At 33.7% G+C, this 24,646-nt stretch overlaps 2 protein-coding genes across 2 annotated transcripts; both read left to right on the forward strand.

Annotated features, from left to right (window-relative positions):
- The first annotated feature begins 4,098 nt into the window (after positions 1 to 4,098).
- Positions 4,099 to 7,829, forward strand: LOC105331143 (uncharacterized). Its single transcript, XM_011433224.4, has 2 exons — positions 4,099 to 4,352; positions 7,019 to 7,829. The coding sequence occupies exon 2, from the start codon at positions 7,035 to 7,037 to the stop codon at positions 7,665 to 7,667; it is 633 nt and encodes a 210-aa protein (XP_011431526.3). The 5' UTR covers positions 4,099 to 4,352; positions 7,019 to 7,034; the 3' UTR covers positions 7,668 to 7,829.
- Positions 7,830 to 9,950: 2,121 nt separating this feature from the next.
- On the forward strand, positions 9,951 to 24,053 carry LOC105331142 (uncharacterized). Its single transcript, XM_020068508.3, has 11 exons — positions 9,951 to 10,179; positions 10,482 to 12,200; positions 18,112 to 18,203; positions 18,286 to 18,335; positions 18,519 to 18,605; positions 21,414 to 21,607; positions 21,751 to 21,925; positions 22,371 to 22,544; positions 22,705 to 22,825; positions 22,992 to 23,249; positions 23,399 to 24,053. Exons 2-11 carry the CDS (start codon positions 10,487 to 10,489, stop codon positions 23,474 to 23,476), a joined length of 2,943 nt encoding a protein of 980 aa, XP_019924067.3. The 5' UTR covers positions 9,951 to 10,179; positions 10,482 to 10,486; the 3' UTR covers positions 23,477 to 24,053.
- Positions 24,054 to 24,646: the final 593 nt, after the last annotated feature.

The following is a 24,646-nucleotide window of genomic DNA, read 5'->3' on the forward strand; positions in this document are numbered from 1 at the left end:
AGAATGAGATGAATGTCACATGACCCATTTAAGACGGGGTTATTCAAACCTTGTGTATTTTTTACGACACGTAAATAAAATAAAATATTTTTTTATTTCTGGTATCCTTGTTATACGATTGATTAATTTGTAGATTAACGTTAATTTATTTGAAAGCCTTATCTTTGAATAAAGTAAGGAAACCAATAATCAAATTTTACTAACGTTTTTCATTAAAAATATGCTACATAACGTTCTTCATTTAAGCTTTTTCTCTCTACTTCATAAAAGATAGGTTTACATTGAAAAAACATTTGCAGTATACAATATATATGAAATTCACTAAAAACCTATTAACCTACTGTTATGAATTAATAACATTTACAAGAGGCTTACACGTACATGCAATTTATAAATTCTGATCAGCTGTTGATTACATACCTTTTAGTCTTGTATATACCCTTCGATGAAATTAGGGTAGCCCTTGATTTCTTTTGTTCTTGGTATTCGAGCTACACTATTGGCCCAGTGGTCAATACCTTATAGTAAACCGCACGAGGGTTAGATTTTGGTTCCAGTTCTTTCGCACCTCCTGGCTCCATGTTTGCGTTGTTAGCTTCGATCCAGTTTTAAAATGGCCGCGGCGTGAATATCAAGTATAGGGAAAAGAGTACCAATTCATTTCCCATAGGGCTCAATGTTAACCTAAACCAACCTGGCTAGTTTGCTATTATACTTAGACATATCCCTGGTCACATTTGAAAGTTCATTCGAAACACTAACAAAAAATCGATAGAAATACATAGGGTCCCATGGCGTTTATAGATCAAAATTGAGCTTGTTTGCAACTTACAGCGATCCGCAGCAAATAAATCCAAGTCTCAAAATTGAACCAGATTCCAAATATGTCATCGATATATCTAACATAAAAAAGAGGTTGTATGTTACACTGTTCCAAAAGAATACGCTCCCAATCCCCCATATATACACATGCATAGTTTCTGCCAAGTTTGGATCCAATAGCAGTTCCTTCTGTTTGAATATATTGTTTGTTGTTAAAACTAAAATTGTTATTTTCCAGGACAGCATCCATCATCTGTAAAATGGTATTTGTGTCAACTTCTTTTTTCTGTCGTTGATTTAATACTTTTGCTATTACTTCCCGCGCTTCTTGTCTGGTTATACTGGGATACAGCGCTTTCACGTCCATACAAAATAATATTGAGGAATTGGATAATGGTTGATTTACGGTAGAAAGTTTTCTTGAAAAATCCGTAGTGTCTTGTACATAACTTTTTAACGATCGGTTTGCCTCCTCCAATTGCGATTCTACATATTCTGCAAGCTTCTCCGTTGGATGTTGGCGGCCATTTACTATTGTTCTAAATGGATGGTTTTCATTTTCATTTTTTTCATGAATTTTTGGATTTGCCTGTAGTTTTCCTGAAGATATTTCTGTAGGTAAAAGATAATGTCGTAACTCAGACGTCATGGATCCTTTTTTATACATATTGTTAATTAGTTTCTTAATTTTGTTAGTGATTTGTTTGCTTTTATCTACTTTAACTTGATCATATGACGCACTGTTAATCATTTGATTTTCGTTCTCCAACTGGTCGACGTACTTATTGGTGTCCATCACTACTATCACAGATCCCTTGTCTGCTGGTCTAATAATTATGCTTTGATCATATAATAATTCCCTCATTGCTTTGTCTTCTGAAACAGTTATGTCACTTGAAAATTTTCTATTTAACCCCCGGATAACGTCTTCTTTCACTTGTCTGATGTATTCATCCAACCACTTGTCTCTTCCCTCTTCTGGTGTCCAATTACTTTTAGAGTTTTTATGATTAACAGTACCTTCATCTTGTGACGACCCTGTAGCAATGCATTTTTATACTGACGAACATACAGTTGAGGATTATTCTGTAATAGGTATCGAAAAATTGGACAAAGATGAAACTTACAGAAAATTCAGAGAAAATTTGTGGAAGAAAAAATTAAATATTTATATGCCTTTTGGTATCAACAAAAGGGAACAGTATTGTTTTAGACTACATTATTACTAATTTGTATAGACATTTCCCCTATTTTATGTCCCGTTATCTATACATTTTTCATATATTACTTGTTTATGTACTAATTACGGCTATCTATGTGCTTTCTATAGACTCTCACCTATATTTCATATGTTTTTGGTGCAATATTGTTGTATGACGTCACTTGCCAGACTGTATTCATATTGTGACGTCATAGTATATGTTCTACGTTGTATTGCTATAGACAATAAACACCGACTGATGAAGACCGGTAACACGGTCGAAATATTTTGAAACAGTGTTTTAAAAGTTTTTTAGCACACACACACACACACACACACACACACACACATATATATATATATATATATATATATATATATATATATATATATATATATATATATATATATAATGATTTATTGAGTAGTATATATGAATAAATTCAATTTATTGTAATTATATAATTTCGAGGTTTTTTTTTCTCCCTATAACATTTATTATATTATGACAGTAAATTATTTTATAAACTTGTCATAATTTAGTTTTTAAAGATTCAATTTAAATCTGAGTAAGATTAGAGGCTCAATGCGGGAAAATGGAACCCTTATCGAAGCATCTGTTACAGATGCGTTATTACCGTGTCGCGCTAAGACCGTGTTTTAAAGTTTATAAATAAAAAGTATTTAAACCTGAGAGGTTTTCACACCTTGCTTTGTATGTACCGATTTCTGACCAGTGTCCGAGCCTTTCTTGTTAAAAGCCCCGTGTACATACGTCGGTACATCGTGCTGACTCATTAGTATTTTTTATCAGTTTGCTTGTTACGTGTTTAACAGTACCAAAAAATTTATCCCATTCATGTTCGGAAGAGAAGCAACTTTTTGATTCTGAAGAGGAGCTGGATGAAATTTCCGAGAGACCGACCGCGAGAAATGTATCGAACAAATCAAATACGGCTCCTATCACAGGCCAGGCTAAGGTCCGGGGAAAAATTTAAAAAAAAAAGGCAAAAGGCCCGTGAAAAGAAAACAACTTACGTAAATTCATCTGTAAAAGGCCAACGTAATTAAAATAAAGGCTTTTTCGAATCGTATAATAAAACGTCCATTTGGGGTATTTTTTAAGTATCTTAAAAGAAATAAAGTGTATAAGTCCGTTGGATTTATTATTGTTGATCAGTAGCTTTCGCTGCTAATTACGATTTCGTATAAACTTTAAGGTTCCCCTTAAAACGAAGGTTTTGTTAAATATGGGAATAATAAAAGGCACACGGCAGCCGTTATCTCGGTCAGTTCAGTTATATTTCAATAACGAAATCTTAAACAATGAAAAATTTGAATAAAAGGGTAGGGTACTCCTCAGTAAGTTTTGCACCGACGTCATTCGTTATAAGTAGAGGAAAACATAAATGCATCATTGATTTGTCAACCTTGAATTGATGAACACTACCTATAACAAGGGTACCCTTAAGGCAACCGTCCGCCCGCCCTCCATTTTCAACATCTGAATAACCGGATTTTTTTTTCTTTGGAAACCCGAGTAAAAAGTTTGTAAATTTTAAACTACAGCATTGTACATCTTTACACTAGTCTTTATGTATTTTGTTTACAATCGATGTGTAATATGCGGGTTAAATGATTTCAATCAACCGGAAGACGAAACAAAAAGATTCCCTTTTTGAATTATGATGCATTTTTTGTGTTCCATACAGAAATCATTTTTTTTCTTTGAATAATTCTATCTTTGAAAGGAGACCGATTCTGCTGGTGTAAATAGGTAAAATTATATAACTTTCTAAGATAAATGGTTTTTAAGTTTGTAAAAAAAAAATCAATTATTTGATACTACAATATCCAAAAAAATCGGACCAAGCAGCTTTCACTAACTGTGGTACGATGTTATCCAGAAAAGGAATAAAAATATTTTATCCTGAATTTTATTGGGTTTTTTCCCTCAAAAGTATGTACTTATCAAAAAATGATGTTCCCGAAGTTATAATTTGTAATTTCCCGCGCCTGCAGTGGATATTCGTCAAGAAACGTATATTAAAAAACATAAGCTTCAAGGACAGACAGGCATAGGAACTGCGCTGTGAATAAATAAAACTTCGTAAACAATCAATTCAAAGTGGCATGCCGCGCAGGTAACATTTGACTTGCAGGTTTAGCTATTAAAACAGGTAACCGTAGCGAAACGGTCGTTAACTATCGAGTCCTATCCCATTCTGTTCAAGACGATCGTAAATCTCCGAATTCACCGGGAAAAGAATCGACACCTTCCATTGAAATCACTGTTTATTCAGTGAAGGCACGGAGCGGTTTTAGGAAGGTAAGATTTTTTAAACATCTGTCGAAAGATACTGAACAAAAAAGCTGATATTAACTCTTCTATATATTGCAATGCGCGTTATTAACATTTTCGCGATTTTTTAAGATATGCTTTCCCTATACAAAATCGATAACTGTACCTCAAAGTGAAATATAAGGTGTACGTACTAAATTTAGCATTCATATTGGACGTACATGTTTGTCAAAGTGTCTCTTGAATAAACTAACATAGGTGTGCACGCACCATTGATTTGAATACAGTCAGCAGAAAACTTGTATAAAAGGTGTCTGTTTGTGAAAATTCAAAAACGTATCAGATTTCTTTAAATCAGCATCTATCAATGGCCCCGATAGCCAAATACGGCGGCCAAATGATTTAAATGCTACAAGGAGCGGAATACATTGTTGTTTAGTTAATCTGAACAGGCGAACAGAACGACAATCTATGAATACGGTCTGACTCACTGGACTACGGAAAAGAATAAATTTATCAAGTCAGTCCTACACATAGATGACACACTTAAAACTTTAGGCTTGTTTATAACAACAGAAGATATTCTGTGTTCATCCTTTATTTCCATTGTACTTGTTCATAAAAAAAACAAGGTGTCACGGAAAACAAAACCTCTTAATTAAGCTTATATCCATCGCTATGATTTTATTTAAAAAAATTATTTTCAAATCTACAAACTAACAGATTTTATTTGATAAACGAAAATATGCTAAAAAGGCAGTAAGCCTAAATAACACAGTTCAGTGTTCCAGACGATTCACAGACGATAATTTTAGCCAAAACTTTACATACCGGATCAGCTTATACTCTCTAAAAAAAAAATGAAGGCTTCAAAGAAAGTATGTGACCCAGAACATTCACATGAAAATGGAACACATAAAATCCTTGTCGGTAACCCCAAATAAAATTGCCTCGACGATTTTTAAACCAGTTTAAGATAGAAACGCATCTTCAAGGAATTCTGGAGCTTTCCCGAGCCATTATTAACCGGGTCCATTTAACATTCAAATTACTGGGATTTGGTTTTTTTTATGTACATTGTATACTTGTCCAAATTTTGTTGGAATAAGACTGACAAACTGGTAAGGGGACGTTAAATGGCGAGTGTTTAAATGCGATATTAGTATTCATTTATTTGTTGTGAATAACTGTCACATGCAGTGTTAAAGCAAGTTTTGTTATTGTTTTAACTAAAATTCTGTATTCTTTCAGTTTTAATGTAATAAAGTCTAGTGATCATTGTTCAAATCTCCACATGTTTATTCTCTCTAGAAATCTCCCCCAACGGACCTGTTACCACTTTTTCCAAAATGCAAACGATTTTTTAAAGAAATTACATTTGGCTTCTGATAATGAAAAAAGCCAATTTTGTAACCAATTGAGTCATCAATGAGCCTTGTTGTAGAAAGATGATATGTTGTGATGATAAAATTCCAGTTTAACCAACAAGAATATAGAGTTAATAGTATTTCCCCTAAACTCAACAAAACCTTAATTTTTATCTTAAAATTGAGAACTGGTGTTAAATGCACGATAGCAGTTAATATCTATTATAACCGTTGGCAAAACACCTACCACTTAAACGCAGAAGTAGATTGGTTTGTGATTGATTAATATATCAGGGTAAAAGAGGACTTTTCATTTTCCGATCTTCTCTAGTTTTGATTTCGCCACGCATTATTCCATAAAAAGTCAATTTCTGTTGTAAGCATTTTCTAAATCATTAAAAGGGAAGCAAAATATGACAATATTTGACTTCGATTATGTACAAGCAACTTACAAAAAAAAATTGGTGTACCTAGTATGACCTGAGGTTTTGATAATAAATAAATATCGTCCCGATGAAAATAATGTTTTTTTAAAATATGTTTGATAATATTTATATTGTAATGTATTTTAAAGATAATATAGAAAGTTATTTAGAAGCTTTGTTAGCCATATCGCAATAACAAACAAGTTTGCTTTCATCGCTTGCTAAATATGTTAATTTCTTTCTAAATTCTATTTTTTTTTTTATCAGTGAAGATACAGAGCACAAAATGATATTAGCCCGGTTTAGTTGTCTATGGCAGACATGTACGTCACTCGTATCAACAAACAATGTTATCAACCAATAATGTTGAAAACATTTTTGTTGTCATTCCAATCAATAGTGTTGTCACATTTTTGTTATTGATGTGACAACATTGGTGTTACCACTACGAGTTTAAATAGAAATGTTCGTAGTGTCCCAAATGTTTTCAGTGCGTGAAGAAATTAGCAATTTTTTTTTTTGGTTTTACCAACGTTGTTTCGATTATCAATGACAGTCTACCATTAGTGCAATATGTTTTTTCATTGTCCCAACAGAAAGTCAAGTAAACATAATGTTTCTTTAAGGTTTCTTCTATGCATTTTTAAATTCGTCTGCTTACGGCAAGGACATTGTTTTTAGCAAAGTCCGGATAAAACCATGTAACCTAAAAGGCACGAATGTATATTGCACGCTTTATAAATATCTTTGATGAAAGAGAGTGTTTACGTGAATATGATTCTAAAAGACAACGTGGAATATCGTATCTAATAGAGTACAGTTAGTAGGCAAAAATGTTGGATGCCATTATTCCTGACGTTACGCACATCCTTATCATTCAAATAATTATCTTCTTTTCCAGGTTTTGTACAATCACAATGAAGTTGTTATCTCTGCTCTCTGTCGGTATATTTTTGTCCTCTGCAAGTGCAGAGCAGTACCCTGAAATCTTCCATTGGGCGGAAAGTGTAGAAGAAAATTCTGCGGTCACCCTATACTGCAATGAACCTAACCTGAATATCAACACAACTGGTACCACCGGATCTGTTAAATGGTACACCCCCAGTGGGTCAGAAATAATGAGTTCAAACAAGAACTACAAGTTAGAGGATGTCGATAATTACTTGAACATGAAGCTAACTGTCAACAAGGTAAATAATACCAACAACGGTATATATAAATGTACGCTCCAAAACTCAAATGTCAGAATCACGCTGATCCGAGGCGCCAACGTCCGCGGACCCAAGTACACCAGGTTCCTTGACGAGTACGAGTATAACGTGATTGTGGCGGTTGTGGCCACTGTGGTGTTTCTGGTACCCTTCCTAGGTAGCTGTGGAGTGTGGAAGTTCAGATATAGGGAGGATGAAGACGAAAAGGCCAACATGTTCAACATGACCCACGAAGACAACGGGGCAGGGCCAGTGATGTATGAAATTCCCACAAAAACAGTGGAATCGCCCGAAGGCAATGGAGCTTACGATAATTTGGCGACGGACACGAAATTGTAAAACATTCTAAAGCCTAAGCGCGTTTATACATATATATTTCTCTATTATTATATACACGTATTCGTATAAACCTATATTTTTTATTATCATTTATATACATTTTGTACTGTATACAGATGTTTTTCTCTGAACCTAAAACGCAATAAATTATTTTATTTTGAATCAGTGAGTTTACTAAAAGATAACAAAATTGGATGTGTTAAAACTGTTTTAGCTGGGTTTTTTTAAGGCGTGTAGAAAGTGTCGTTACATACATGACATGTTACATATAAAGTCTGAAGAGTGGGCCAACAAGTTTAGGAAGGGTGTTGCTAAAACTCGGAACGGAAACGGCAAATGTATTATAAATTTAAACACTTGAATAGGTTATACACTTGACAAAAACAATGTGCTTTGTACAAGTTGTTGATATCTACCAACTTTAAATGAATATTTGGATGTTATATTTACAGTACTATATAGTTAATTTATTCTTTTATGAATATTGTTAAACTTTAGAAATGCATTTAGCTTGCTGATGCACAGAACGGAAATACGGAATAAACATATTACATTGTGATGAAATTTGAACAATAAATTAATGTTTAATCTATCGAATATAATGCTCTTTCATCGACATTAAAATCTCAATGTGGTGAAAAAAACAGGTACGTGTAATAAGTTACAAGTAGAATAAGAACGATAAAATCAGTGGTTTTTTTTTTTAGAAAATCAAAATCACGACACACGAATATAAACCAAGACCGTCATCTAGTTATGCTGCAAGACATGTTAACTGCTTATCTTATATCCTCCTTTTTAAATGTCATGAAAAGCATTATTTGATTTGATAAATAATGCTGTAGATGTCTTTTAATTCTTCCTTCTTTTAATATACACTACCTGAGGATGCTTCCATTCACGTTACAGCTTTTCTGGCTTATTGTGTTTAAAGAAGATTTTAAAAGTTTTTCCCTTTTACTCCTGTGTAAAAATCCATTCCCCCCCCCATTGTTGCCCCAACATACCCCCAGGGACCATGATTTGATGAAACTTGAATCTACACTACCTGAAGATGCTTTCATAAAAGTTAAAGCTTTTCTGGCCTTAAAGTGGTTTTAGAAGATTTTTAGAAAATACCAACAAATTTTTAATAACTCTGAATTATCTCCCCTTTATAGAGGGTGTGGTCATTCATTTCAATAAACTTGAATTTCCTTCACTCAGTGATGCTTTGTGCAAAGTTTGGTTGAAAGTTCCAGGGTTCTGGGAAAGAAGATGAAGATGTGAAAAGTTTACGCCAACGACGACAGAAAAAAAAGCTTACTTCAGCTTTCAGCTCAGGTGAGCTAAAATGGATATTTGATGTCTTTTGTTAAATTTACACTAAAAAACATTTTCAAACTTATTTCATGGCACCTTATGTTACCTAATCATAAACATTAAAAATGGCATGATGAAATATTCGTATATAAACGTATACATAAAGTGATGTTTTAGTTTAACTTTTCCCCTGTGACGTATGAATGCAAAAATGATTTGTTTTCCCTCGAACTGAAATGTCACATTTTTATTGGTTTAAACATGACACGTGACTGGCGGGTATATCTATATGTCCGTATAGTGAAAATTGATATTCGGCAATGTGACCAACGCTTTGCCTATTTATCTCGACATAATATTTAATTTAAAAAACGCGTTTCGTAAGTTCTTAAAATATATGGAGTATTTGCCCTTTAAGTTAAGTTTTGAATTAGAGTAGTTGCGCTTTGAATTGACATCACATTGTTGTGTCTGGAGCAGGACTAAATGACAGCGTCGATATTTGCTTATACCTCTGTGAAGAAAGGGGGAAAACGTTAAACATTAAAGAAGATCAAAAAAGTAACATTGTGCCGGATAACTATGCCAGCGCCAAGGTGGCATTTTTACACCCGTCTGAGCTGCATGTCTAGACAAATTTAAATATGCCATCTGATAGACCGTTGTTTACAGATTTATAACTACTTCCTCCCCCCCCCCCCCATTTCCTGTAGGAAAGTTGAAATTTCCTATCGGCCCATTTTATTGATACTACTGTTTCTATTTTGTTATATCAAAACTTATTAAAATCCATGGTTTCGTTTCCACAGTAAATGTTAGAACAACGAAGAATAATTTTAAAGCCTTGTTCCAGTGTCCATATAAATGATAAGTTCGTGAGTAAAACGAGATTTATGAAATATAATTTTGTTTTATTACTTTCGTATTTGAAATATTTATCAGAATTCAAATTTTAAAGAAGTGAGTCCAAAAGTATCGTGTTAACATCTGTACAAGGTTTTTTGGTGCGCAATAAATATCGGTGATAACAGAAAAATTACGATAGGTAAATGCACCTTTGACGTGGATACGCTGTAATTCCAGAAATGCAGATCTGACATTGTGTGTTCCCTCGTTTCTGTTCTAATATCACGAATCTTTAAATCGATACTAAACGTAACTATTTTGTGGCTGGAAAAACATTCAAATCCGTCTTATCTCTTTGTCAATGGTAAGTGAAAATAAAATTTTCATTTAATACTTATTTTGAATTCCATAAAATTGATCCATTAATTCTTTAAATTATATAATTGCTTTAACAGATAATTATGCCATTTAGAGGTACGTTGTAGAAAAGGTTTGCCTTAACTATTAAAAAGTGTAGAATGCTTAATGTTAATGCAAATTGCATTTTTATAGGGGGTATTTTTTTGTTTTCACATTTGTTATATTACAATGTTTTTCTCTCTTGAAGCTTAATAAGCAGACGATTTCCCGGTCTACATTAGGTACTTTTCTCTATTTTAATTTTAGATAAAATGAGGTGCCTTGTTTTTGTTGCGAGTTTAAATCTTCTTTTCACGTTTACATCAAACGCAATTTCGCCGACCAAAAATAAATCAACTGGTACAACTCAAATAAGAGAATCAGTTACAACAACAGCAATGCTAACAGCTACAACTAAACCAGCGCCATCTGTAACATCATCAGTGTCAGTTACATCAACACCAAGCGGGACAGCTCCAACAACACCAAATACAACAAAAACATCTGATTCAACTACATCTACACCAACCGCTACATCCTCAACAAGATTAGGTACAACCACATCAACTCCATCCGAAACATCTTCAACAACATTCAGTACAGCAACTTCAACACAACCCGAAACATCTTCAACAACATTCAGTACAGCTACTTCAACAAAACCCGAAACATCTTCAACAATATTCAGTACAACTACTTCAACACAACCCGAAACATCTTCAACAACATTCAGTACAGCTACTTCAATAAAACCCGAAGCATCTTCAACAACATTCAGTACAACTTCATCAACACCACCCGAAACATCTTCAACAACATTCAGTACAACAACATCCACACCATCCGAAACATCTTCAACAACATTCAGTACAGCTACATCAACACAACCCGAAACAACTTCAACAACATTCAGTACAACATCAACACCACCCGAAACATCTTCAACAACATTCAGTACAACTTCATCAACACCACCCGAAACATCTTCAACAACATTTAGTACAACAACATCAACACCACCCGAAACAACTTCAACAACATTCAGTACAGCTACATCAACACAACCCGAAACAACTTCAACAACATTCAGGACAACTACATCAACACAACCCGAAACATCTTCAACAACATTCAGTACAACATCAACACCACCCGAAACAACTTCAACAACATTCAGTACAGCTACATCAACACAACCCGAAACATCTTTAACAACATCACCAAATTCAACTTCATCATCACTCGGAACATCTTCAACAACCAGATTAGGTACATCCACGTCAATACCGACCGGAACTTCAACAACATCAAGTACAACTAAATCAACAACATCAGGTACAATATCAACACAAACTGGAACATCTTCAACTACATCACCACCACCAGGAACATCTTCAACAACATTAGGTACAGCTACATCTACACCAAACGCTTCATTTACAACAACATTAGGTACAACCACATTAACACCTACTGGAATATCTTTAACAACAATAGCTAAAACTTCATCAACACAACCCGAAACATCTTCAACAACATTAGGTACAAATACATCTACACGAAACGCTTCATTTACAACAACATTTGGTACAACCACATCAACACCTACTGGAACATCTTTAACAACATCAGGTAAAACTTTATCAACACAACCCGAAACATCTTCAACAACCCCAGGTACAACTTTATCGGGTACAATATCAACACTAACTGGGACATCTTTAACAACAACATCGGGTACGACTTCTTCAGTGCATACCGAAAGAGCTTCAACAACAGCATCAGGTACACCTACAACAATGTCATTTGAATCAACTACATCTATATCGCCCGCAACACCTTTAACAACAATAACATCAAGCAGAACTACAATAACCCAAAGTTCAAGTACAACACCAGGAGGAACAGCTACCATGACAGAACAAACATCTAAGCCTTTAACAACAACGCATTACACAAGCGTTCCGACAGAAGCTCCGATATTCGGTAATTACAAAACTACAAAAATTAATATGATTTGATGTAGTTTTGGTTTAAAAAACGAAGTTTACCGAAAATTAATATGTACATGTTGAATTGTTTGTTACGGAAGCCCATTTAGGACCTATCAAAATATATTTTTGAATTTGATATAACGAATTCTTGAATTTGTTAAAACGAATTTAAATCGTTATAACGAATTGTTGAATCCGTTATAACGAATTACATTTGTTATAACAAATTTTAGGAATTTGTTATAACGAATTTAATCTGTTATAACAAATTCGCTGAATTCGTTATTTCAAAATTTAAATCTGTTTTAACAAATTAAATTTGAAATAACGAATTCTTGAATTCGTTATTTCAAAGTTTTAATTCGTAATTTTGGTTTTTTTAAACTCGTTATAACATATTTTCACCCAATTTGTAATAACAAATTTCATGTTTTCGGGAACAAATTAAACGGGGCGGACTTCATTTGTCCCATATCGGCGTACGACGAAACGGCGAAATGGTAAATGAAGTAAACTGGCGTAAGAACAAAAGTGTAGGAACATATTGTCACAGCTGTTGCTGTAACCATGGTAACAGATGTAACAATTCCAAAAGACACCTGACTTAATCGGCTTTCCAAAATTCCAAAAAATTGTTTAGTCAATGCTATTATTTATTGAGCATGCTGATTTATAAAAGGGTACATGAAGCCCAGCCAATGTCGAACTTATGTCATAGAATTTATTTACCAGAATTAAATGCAAAAACCGCATCGAAATCGATGCACACAAAAAATGGAGTTACGCTTCTTCAAAGTGCCTATTTTTACCTCTTTTAGAAATCTAATCAAGAGAAAATGAAATTAGGCGATAACAAGGATTCAGTGACGTCACGAGGTCAACACTAGGGAAATTTCCTTACAAAGCTATACAAAATATATTCAATTTTACAGCAAAAAAGATTGATATAGGTCTGATATTTTGACGTATCTAGTTATTTTAAGTATTGTAAATTTAGAAAGTTGTATTCGTAATTATTTTGTTACAGTCAGGTTTCCTTTTAAACGATTTTAAAATTTGCTATTTAATCGCCTTTTACTGATGAATATGATATCTTTAAACGCTTGCATGGGCAGATTTATGTTCAGTATTCATATTTATTTTGGTCGGAGCGTGTTCAAATCCAATAACGCTTGAAGGGAGTTATGATAGATTTGATATACACGCTCCGACCGAAATTATCACCTCATAATATTCAAAGAATGATGCCTTTTTGCTTTTAATTATATTATTTCCAATCTCTACAATTCAAAACAACATTTCAAAACCACTGGGTATTTTTTTTCATGCATAGCACATGTTATGTATTATTGCAGCAAATACCGTTTTTCGGTTATGCTGTAGGACACGCTTATTTTGGGTTGCTCATTTTTTATGAAATAATTGGGCCATAGGTTTCAAAATTGATTTGTAATGTTATCACAGTAAAGGACACTAAAAAAAATATGAATGTGATATTTTATATGACATAGCCAGGCATTATAACCAGGATGTGCTCATGTGTGAACCAACTTTCCATCGGGATTGGTAAACGTTTGGGAGGAAATTCGATAGCTTCTTGGAGAAACTTCGAACTGATGATAAGTGCCAAAAAACAAAAACAAAAAAGCAAAAACAAAAAACCGCGACTTTTATATCATATAGTCATTAAAAGTGATAGGAATGTTATGTACCTTTGGTTTACACTAAAAAAAGTAAATTAAATAATTGCGAGGACAATAAAGGCAATGTTACAGGAAAAGAATAGACACGTAGCTTCAAACGAGTGGGTTGGTGGGGGTGGCAGGGAGAAGCCTGTCCCCATGCAGTTGCCCCCCCCCCCCCTTTCCTAGCATTTTCGGAGCATGTAAAAAATTGAAAGTGACTGGGAGGAAGTAAACAGTGAAATTTAAGTTTGAGGTAAATTTAGCATTTCTATAGCTACCCCCACGGTGTACGATTTTCGAATTTTTAAAGACTTCTTTTTTTCGCATGTTAAGAATTGTTTGGCGATTCCCCCCCCCCCCCCCACCCCCCACCCCTCTTTTCACTTGTTTACGATGCCACCTGCCTGAACAAAATATCACGGTTTCCTTACATATACCAGTAAAAAAGAATTGGGTTTATATATAAACCAATATTACTGTATCTCATACAAAATACCATTCACCAGGTTCTTTAAACACCCACGCTTAAATTCAATATAAAAAAATTCAAGGTTAGGAGGAGAGGGATAATTTATTTTGTTTTTCTTTTGTTCAGGGGGGGGGGTATTGGGGAGGGGTAGGGGTGGTCAGAACACCGACCCCATGTAGTTCTATCCATAACTCCTCACCAAGGTCTGTGTGTCCATCACCAGGGTCTGTATACCCATCACCAGGGTCAGAATACATATTACCAGGGTCAGAGTAAGTACTAGCAGAGTAGGTGTATGTATCAACAGGGTACATGTATGTATACGCATAACCAGATTCAGTATACCCATCACCAGGACACCAGGGTCTCAATACGTATCCCGAGGGTCAATGTGTTTTTGTGCTCATCACCAGGGTTTGATTACCCATAGCAAGAAATCCACGTACCATCACCAGGGTCTCAATGCCTATCACCAGGGTCAGTGTACGTTTCACTAGGGTCTATAATGCTTATCACCGGGGTCTGTATACTAGTATTAATAGGGCCAGAGTGCACATCACAAGCGTCTGTATACCCATATCCAGAATCAGTATACCCATCACCAGGGCAAGTTTACCTATAACCAAGGTTAGTGTACCCAATTACAAGAGTGTGTACATGTATACGCGTAGCCAGAGCCAGTATACCCATCACCTGGGTCTCAATACCTATAACAATATAGGTTTTTAGACCCTAGTAATGGGCAGACCCTGGTGATACGAACACCGACCTTGGTGATATGCATTAAGACCCGGATGATGGGTTCTAATGACTTGGTGATGGGCACACAGACCCTGGTGATACGTACACTGACCCTGGTAATAGATCCGGATAATCGTAATATTGACCCAGGTTACGGGTATACAGACCTTGGTGATACGAACACTGACCCTAGTTATACATACACTGAACCTGATGATACGTACACTGACCCAGGCTTTTTGTACGCAGACCCAGATGATGGGCACGCAGACCCTGGTGATACGTACACTGACCCTGGTATTAGATATAGACATCCTGATAATCGTAATACTGACCCAGGTTATGGGTATACAGACCCTAGTGATACGAACACTGACCCTAGTGATACATACACTATGCTATTAAAACATTTAAAATTCCTAATTCGTGGGGGTATGGGGAAAGGTGTACCTTTAACTTCAATTCTACAGTTTATTTCCTCCCTTTCATTTCAGTTTTTACCTGGTCCCAAAAACATTAGGGGCGGGGGACTCCTTGTTGGCTTGTTAATTCACCTTTTATATGTAAATTTAAGAAAAATCTTTGCTGCGAGAAAACGTGTGCTGAATGGAGTAGTCTAGCTCGTCCCCCTGCCCCTGCTCCACTCCACACCCCCTCCCCCTCCAATGCTAAGTGCCTGTTGTTTTCCTGTAACATTGCTCTTTTTTGTTCTCTCAAATACTAATATTTATACAACATTTTGGTGTAAATCTAATGTACACAACATTCCTATCTCTTTTAATAAACATTTATAAAGTAAATTTCGAATTTTCCTATACGTTTTTAAATTGCGCGAATATCAGTTCGAAGTTCCCCCAAACAGCTTTCGAAATTCCTCCCAAACGTTTACCGAAAAGTCGGTACACGCATGCGTACATCCTGGTTATAGTGCCTGGTTGTACTATATAAAATCAAAGTACTGAAGAACTGATGGGAGTTGATTTTATCGATTATTATTTATTTTAAAATCAATGATATGTTATTTTGCATGGCAAGTACTTTCCTATATGTATTTGAATTACGCACATTTTTAATAATATGAATTCTTCCACAGGAATTTCGTGAAAACTCTATATGAATCATGTTGTATAATATTCAAAGATCTATTCTATCAAACTACGTATCAGTAATCGGAATAGTTATGCGAACTTGTATTGATCCAAGCATAATTGGACTCTAGTCTCGTTCAACCAGACTCTCAGCTGTATCCGTTAATCACCGACAAGCAAGAGAGAATCTCTGCTTGTCGGAGATTTACGGAGACAGCCGAGCGTCTGGTTGAACGAGCTCTGGCGTAGGAATATATAAGATGTACGACTTCAAAAATTATCTAAATTGTTCGTACCATTTAAAATCTAACTATTTACAAGGTATCTATAAATAAGTTTCCTTGAAAAACAATGCTTAAGAACTCATTACATCGAATTTATCGATTAGAACTAAATGTTGTCAGCAATGTTGATTTGTACTTAGGTCCAAACACTGTTTCACTTTCGGTTTGCCTGAGTAACTGCATACATGTAGGAGAGTTGATTAAAATTAACTTCCAAAAATAGCCTATTCTATACATAGTTCTGATGGAAAGTTGGTCCACGCATGCGCACATCCTGGTTATAATGCCTAGCTACATCATATAAAATATTATATTATATTTTTAAGTGTCCTTTACTGTGATAACCCAGCCCAATAATTTAAAAAAAAAACGAGCGACACAAAATGGGCGTGTCATACAACGTAACCGAAAAACAGTATTGGCTGCGCTGCGTAATAATACATAGCATGTGTTATTCATTAAAAAACAGTGGTTTTAGAATGTTGTTTTAAAGTGTAGAAATTGGAAATTATATAAATATAAGTATTAAAGTAATAAGGAATCATTCTTTGAATATTATGAGTTGATAATTTCGGTCAGAGCGTGGTCATATCTATCATAAATCCCGTCGAGCTTTATTTGATTTGAACACGTCCCGGCCAAAATCACCTGAGACTGGTAATACTCAAAGAATGATTCCTTATTCTTAAATCAATTTTATTCCAGACCGGTATTTTTTTTTAAGTACGGCGTAATCTCACGGTTTGGTGATGTAATGAGATGAACAATGCAGATATATGTTAGTAAATCAGGATGCTCATTGATTGATAGCATTAATTAAACAAATTTTTGGAATTTTGCACAGAAACCCGTCGAAACAAATCTGTATATATTGTATTTTTGGTGAAACTGCATTGCATAGAGCATTGCATAGTTCTTAAATATATATTTTGTTATTATCTATGTAGGAATTCTAGCAAAGCTGATAAAGTAGGTGTCTTATGGAATTGTTACATCTCTTACCATGGTTACATTTACTTCTTTTAATACCATTTCGCCGTTTAACGCCGATCAATTGATCGGCGCATTTCGTTGTACGCCGATATGGGACAAATGAAGTCCGCCCCGTTTAATTTATTCCCCAAAACATGAAAATTGTTACCACAAATTGGGTGAAAATATGTTATAACCGAGTTTAAAAAACCGAAATTACGAATTAAAACTTTGAAATAACGAATTCAGGAATTCGTTATTTCAAATTTAATTTGTTATAACGAATTCAAGAATTCGTTATTTCAAATTTAATTTGTTAAAACAGATTTAGAAATTTGAAATAACGAATTCAGTGAATTTGTTATAACAAATTAAATTCGTTATAACGAATTCCTAAAATTTGTTATAACAAATTTAATTCGTTATAACGGATTCAACAATTCGTTATAACGATTTAAATTCGTTTTAACAAATTCAAGATTTCGTTATATCAAATTCAAAAATATTTTTTGATAGGTCCTAAATGGGCTTCCGTAGTATGTGCCTCGTTTGGGTTTTTTTCATGTCGCTGTACATGCATAATCATTAGAAACCTTGAGAGTTTTTTAAATTGATAAAATGGTATTTGATCTTATTTTTAATAAATTTTAATATATCTATTCAGGGGAAGAAAGTATATTCCAGCTACAAATTGTACTTACATTGGTGAACATTTCTGAAATTAGTCCAGATGTTGAATTGATCTTGAAAGAAAAGGTTTGCTATTTCATTCGATTGTCAAAAAACCGATTTGATTGAATTCTCGCGTTTGTTTGAAGTAAATTTGTCGATTTTTCAGTTAAATCAAATGGTCTTTCTTGGTTACACCAATGCTGTGAAAAACACCAGGTATACAAACATATTTATTTGTAATTACATGTAATTGGTATAAAAGAATAGTTAATTCTCAATATTTCTTTAAAAATCAAGTGTTAGCCGTAACAATATATTTTTGTACAAATTTCAACAAAAACAAATACAAATATTTGTTTATGAACTTTTATCAGTAAAGTTTACTTGTTTTGTCTGTAGCTTTTCATCAAAAAATTCCAAACGCTCTGTAATATCTTCGAGACGGAACACCCTCAATCGTGATGGTTCAGCGAACAACTTACAAAGGTATAGCCTTTCGAACGGTTTATACTAGCATAGAAAATAGCTTTGTGATGACAGTCGTATTAAAAGTTGTTGTTATTGAATTATGGAATTTCTCTTAAATTTATTTCAATTGCATACAAATTTGAATATTTTTTAAATCCAAACAAGCAAAAATTTGCCAAAATTGGATTTAATACGATATCAGTACTGTTTAAAATTTGGTTTACTTATGATAATTAATATATAAAAAAGTCCTTCTTGAAAGGGGCAATGTCACGATTTTGATCAAAAATTCTTTTTTTCCGATTTTAATGTTTACAATACTCCAGACCAAACAGGAAGAGGTTCATGTAGAAAAAAAATCGTTGCCGATGTGACGAATGTGCTAATTTCCGTAATATAATTCTCATGGAATTATAAAAGGAAATGCCTAATATCTTATATCTCTTTAAAAAATTGACATGTAATTTAAACTGGAATATAAGTAAATGCGTACTCTTTTCTAGAAATGAGACGGATCAAGAAATTTCCTAAGGGGGTAAATATATTTTGAGCGGCATGGGGTTCGAAGACCACCGTGAGGTCCCATGTAACTCCATTGCTTCTGAATTCTAAGAATTTTGAGAGTGAATTTTTAACCGGGTGTTCGATTATTGAAATAGTAAAAATTGCAGACGGGTGAGTGGCTGTCAAAAAGGTACCCTTATTGTACCGATAACTCCTCGAACAGTTTTCAAGATAGGAAGTTGTTCTTTTGCAGACCATTTATACTTATATATATCAGAAGTATGCAAATTGCTAGGATTTTGATTTCTGATAATTTATAAAAATATCAGCTGTTGAACTTAGTCATTTTTGGGCAAAAACATTGCATATAGAGTACACCATTTTTACTCTTGTTATTTTTCTGAATTAGTTAGAATAAACGACCTGCATGGATTTGGTAATTTTTCGCGGAAAAATTTATGTTACTTTACATGTATTTATACTTTTTGCTGTTGTGTAAGTGAAAGATAAATAATAACACAATCTTCAATAATAATAAAAAAAACTAGCGCATATTTTTGTGCGCCGTAAATTGAAGTTTTACTATGGAAGGCACTGTAGCTCAAAGATCGTCCATCTGTGTTTTTAGACAGGGAGCTACAGACCTGCAGCTAGTTCACAAGTGGCTGTAAAGCTGTATTATACTAGCTCTTAAGAAAAATTTTATCAACCAACTTCACAAAGTGAGTCTGTATTGAACCGACATTCAGGACGTCATACTCAATCCCGTAATAATTGCTTAAAATAATTTTTTAAAAATGTCAATTTTTACCTGCATGATAGGCTTTTTTTCCTATATATTGCCGACAATGCAAAGAAACATTTCTTAAAATATTTTATACACATTTTAATTTCACGACAGTTAACCTTATCTTTGGAATTTTTATTCATTTTTTTAAAGAGGGTGTCGCTTCTTATGTCTCATATTACCGGGTAATCACAATCTCAAAACCAATGTCTTTAAATAGTTTGTTTTTCTTATCGATAACTTTGCAACTCAGCTGACGGACCCCGTGTAATTTTTCGCGTGGTAGGGGGGGGGGGGGGGGGGGTCTTGTCACAACTTTTTGGTAGCGATAAGGATGCATTTGGAGATATTTTCTTAATTCAGCCGAGGCCTATACTTTAACAATTTGTTGCATGTACTCTAATAACAGTGGCGTCGGAAGCAAATTGAAGGGGGGAGGGGCTTAACTAATCATGAAAAATATTGACAAGAATTCCCATAATCATGAAAATTCTAATCCGTGGGGGAGGGTATACCAAAAACTCCAATCTTACTTGCCCAATGAAATTCCGTAGTGGGGGGGGGGGGGTGCTAGTATACCTACTATGACTCTAATTTTCAATATCACTATTAATATTTCATTCTCTTTAAAGTCTTTTAAGGAACAATTTTGTTTGTTTATTGTTGTAATACAAAATCTATAAACTTTATTTCAATAATGATAATAATTCAATTCAGTGACAAAATGATGTTACAAATTCAGTCCTCTTGAAATGCACTTTCTAGAAATTCCCTTGCGTTATCCGGCTGTAAATCCCGGTAATAGAACTTATAAAAATGTCTAGAAAAGGTCCAGTTAGCAGTTTTTTTAAGAATCCTTTTCATAGAAATTCCATTTCGAACGGTTGACGTATAGAAGCTCCTGTTACTGAATGGGCTTTATACATATTTGTATCAATACCTGCTGTAGCCATCACCTGTTTTATGTACCTTGACAAAGTGGAAGTGGACACTGATTTATAAGATGCCTTTAGTGCATCAATGTGTTTTGTTTATTTTTTACTGAAGCTAGGTTACAAAACTTCAGCAAACTTTACACAACAATGCGAAACAATGTTTGAAAGACACTTTTAAATCTTATAAAGACATCATTCTCACTTTACAATATCCTGAAATCGTTACGTTTTGAGTTGAGACGGTTCATGGTTTGTTATTGTCATTTTTTCATTGACCCCAATCATGATCACTACTTCGATAAAAAGTTGATGGTTTAGATAGAAATGTTTCATCATACACACTGCTATATACTAAGTTATCTATTTGTCAGAGGTTAGATGTATCTTATATAAAATATCTGCTCGTTTTTTCTAGGTACTTTATTTTAAAACTTTTCATTACTTTTTTTCAATTGTTTTCTTTTAATACTGAATGATTCTAATGGATATAATATGAAATACTCTAATGGGTTATATTTTAAAAAAAATATTTCATTTAAATTTAAACTTTGACAATCTTTCGGAACACAAGTTTTCAATATAATTGATTTTTATCTTCAGCGAGACCAAGAACATCTCTGTCATAATTCAGATTAGCGTGAACAGTTTAAGGGATCTCCACAGAACTATACACGATTTTGTCAACAGTGTTTCCACCAATTTCCTGCATAATATCACGGAAATTACAGACAGTTCCTGGAGTGCATTAAATACAACATATGACATTATGGAACAGCTAGAGATCCAAACAAATGGTACAGTAATCATCGAAGCAGACAAAAGAAGGCTTAACTAAATTAATTTTATATAGTTATTTGTGTATATACATTTAACATGCATGCAATGTACTTTTTATCAGCAATTTAATGCAGCATTCAATTATTCAATGATATATTAGATATATCGGAATGCAACGCTACAGGCAGACTCTGTGTACCAGGATACAAATGTCGCCCAAGCCATGAGAACAACTACACTGGCATTTGTTACCATATATGCGATCTAGAAACAAGGGTCTGTTACAATGGAGGCCACTGCTATTTTGATGCAATTAAAAACCGCACAGGCTGCAGGTAGATAAAAAATTTCTATTTGTGAAAGGTAAATGGAAAAAAAAATGATCTATATAAAAGTTTAATTCTAAACATGTCAGTTAAATTAATACTTAATTACAGTTTTTGCACTTACTTGGCTTCAAAATTAAGCAAAATTAATATTCAATGTATGCTTTGATAAGCTTTTACAGTCTTGCTCCTTTCAAATTTGCTGTCTTTTTGTCTTCTATTTGGTACTTAGATTTAATGATGAGGATCCATGATCCTGATTTACCACAAAAAAGCAATAATTTATTTTTACTTCTCAAATTAAAAAACAAGATTAAATTATTCAAATTTATGGTAAACAAACACTATGACATTGTAATCATTATTTCATCTTTAATTTTAGCTAGTTCTATATGGTTTAATAAAGTTCCATTTATTGCTGTAAATTTAAATTTGTGTTCATCTGTTTGGTCAGTTGTACAACGACGTGGCGGACTGTTTATCATGGAGCTGACTGCATGGAGCAGGCTGGTCAAATAATACCTATAGTAGGATTCTCTGTTGGGTCGTTAGTCATTTTCATCGCAATAATCGTCGTCGTCGCTATTATCAGGCGCTGGAAATGTCATGATCATCAAAGTAAATTGGGGTAAATAAGACAGAACTGTTTACACTGGAAAAAATCTTTACATTTAGTAATTTTAAATAAATGTAAGGTATTTCGATAGATTATTAAAAAGACCCTCAATATAAAGCTAAAATAAATTAAAGTATCAAACTCTCGTTTAAAGTTAGTTTGATTTTGATAGAAATGGTGCATATGATGTTAAACCTGGATTGCGGTCTGATTTTCCATCTGAGCCTGATGGAGTGGAAGTTATGGAATTTAACTATCGTGAATCGACAAAAATTAATTATTCAGTAAACGAGGTAATTATAAATGGCTAGGGTTTAATGATAATATCTGGTTTCAAAATTCATCTCATTTTGCTTAATTAAGTGTTTTTAATCAATAATGACTCAATGAGATATACAAGTAGTTTTTAAGGCAAATGGCTGGATTCTCGAATTAAGTCAAATCGTTTACTAATTGTAGGATTGTTCAAGTGATGAAATGAAGTATCATGATGCGGAAACAGAGAGAAAATCCCCGTCTACACAGAAGGATCAAAGAATTGACATTGATTCAAAAAGTCAAGATATAATAGAAACGAATCTTATTCCCGAGTCCGATGTTATTACCGCCCCGACAACAACATTGGAAGAAACAAAACATGACATCAAAAGCAGCCAGTTGTCTGTGATAAGTACAAATGTTCCCGATGATTTTATAAAAAGGCAAACTAATCAAGAGGTATATTACATGCAAAGGATTATTCAATAATATTTAATTTTCCAAGTTAATATTTTTGAGGGAACTAGAAATAGTTACATCGTTGTTGAATTAGTTTGAAGAAATTAAAAAACATACTTAATAATTTGCGTCTTCTTATCTATTCAAAGATTTCTGGACCATTTAGTCCCGGAGATGCAGATATCCGTAGACAAAAGTCATTTCTATTTGGATCTAAGTCATCTTGAAATGAATGAGCAACCTTCATCAAAGTGCGGGACAGTTCAACAGCGCATTAACATTTCATTTTGTCAGTTGTACAATGTTAAACGTTTCAGGCTTTTTTAAATCTTTGTAAACTTTGTTATCACCATTTTACGAATAAAATTTACAGTAATATGCTATTTAATTAAATATATCAGATATAACAGCATTTACTTCTGTGGTTGTGCTATTTGTTGATCGACATATAAAGCGTCGTGGTGTGAGAGTCGCTTTAGGACCATACATTAGTTGTATTTGGGTCTTCTTAGATTGTGTCGAATTTGTAACACTGCTCACATTCAATTTGTGAGGAACTATCTGATGCACCACTTTCCGTAACAAAAAAAATCATCATTATAAAGAGTTTGCTTTCTAAAAGGTACAATATAATTTTCTAACAATAGTTTTATAAACCCGGAACAAAGCTTGCTTGAAAAAATATGACAGTACTTTTTGTTTTGAATTCAGCTGCACATTTTTACCAAACATTAAATGCAACATTTCTTAGGTAGTTGTATAGTTTTATGTGCCTTTGATACGTTTCACTGTTATTAAAATATTTGGAAGAAATCGTTAATTTTCTATTCTTTGTTTAAATTTTAGTTTTAATTTTGCTGGGATTTTCATCTTTTCTTAATTATTATGACAGTTTAAGGAATATTGTCTAATCCATTAAAATTCCAAAAAAACTTATAAATTCTATTTACTAAACAGCTTGGTTTTAAAGTATCATAAAATGAGCCTGCGTGTCTATATCATGTATTAAATAATATCAACACTAATAGAACAATCATTAAACTCTCTCGCATAAAAAATTTAAAGAATGATCACACCCTATATTGTTCCTCATCCCTGATGCCAATAAAGTGCCACATAAATCTTGTAAATATTGACGTCATTAGAGGGGGTCCCTTGGTACCACGGCTTGTAGGTCAGGGTTAGTCTGGAGTTTCCTCACCTATACGATCCGGTAGGCCACGAGCTGATAGCACTAATCCAGACAGCGAATTTATAGTGTCTGTTTATACTGGTATCTGTAACAATAATTAAAAATATACAGATTCAAAATATTGCTTAATATGCAAAAAGAATTTCAGATCTTATATTACAAGTGGGATTGCTACAGAATAAACGAGTATTAGAATATAATAACG

This window comes from Magallana gigas, chromosome 2, assembly GCF_963853765.1.
Source record: "Magallana gigas chromosome 2, xbMagGiga1.1, whole genome shotgun sequence".
Taxonomy (NCBI): Eukaryota; Metazoa; Mollusca; class Bivalvia; order Ostreida; family Ostreidae; genus Magallana; species Magallana gigas.

Excerpts from the sequence above, each read along its gene's own strand:
- LOC105331143 (XM_011433224.4), top strand. The coding sequence starts at position 7,035 with ATGAAGTTGTTATCTCTGCTCTCTGTCGGTATATTTTTGTCCTCTGCA.
- LOC105331142 (XM_020068508.3), top strand. The coding sequence starts at position 10,487 with ATGAGGTGCCTTGTTTTTGTTGCGAGTTTAAATCTTCTTTTCACGTTT. Across the intron at positions 21,608-21,750 it reads GCTAGAGATCCAAACAAATG|ATATATCGGAATGCAACGCT; the intron begins GTACAGTAATCA and ends ATGATATATTAG. Across the intron at positions 22,826-22,991 it reads TTAATTATTCAGTAAACGAG|GATTGTTCAAGTGATGAAAT; the intron begins GTAATTATAAAT and ends TACTAATTGTAG.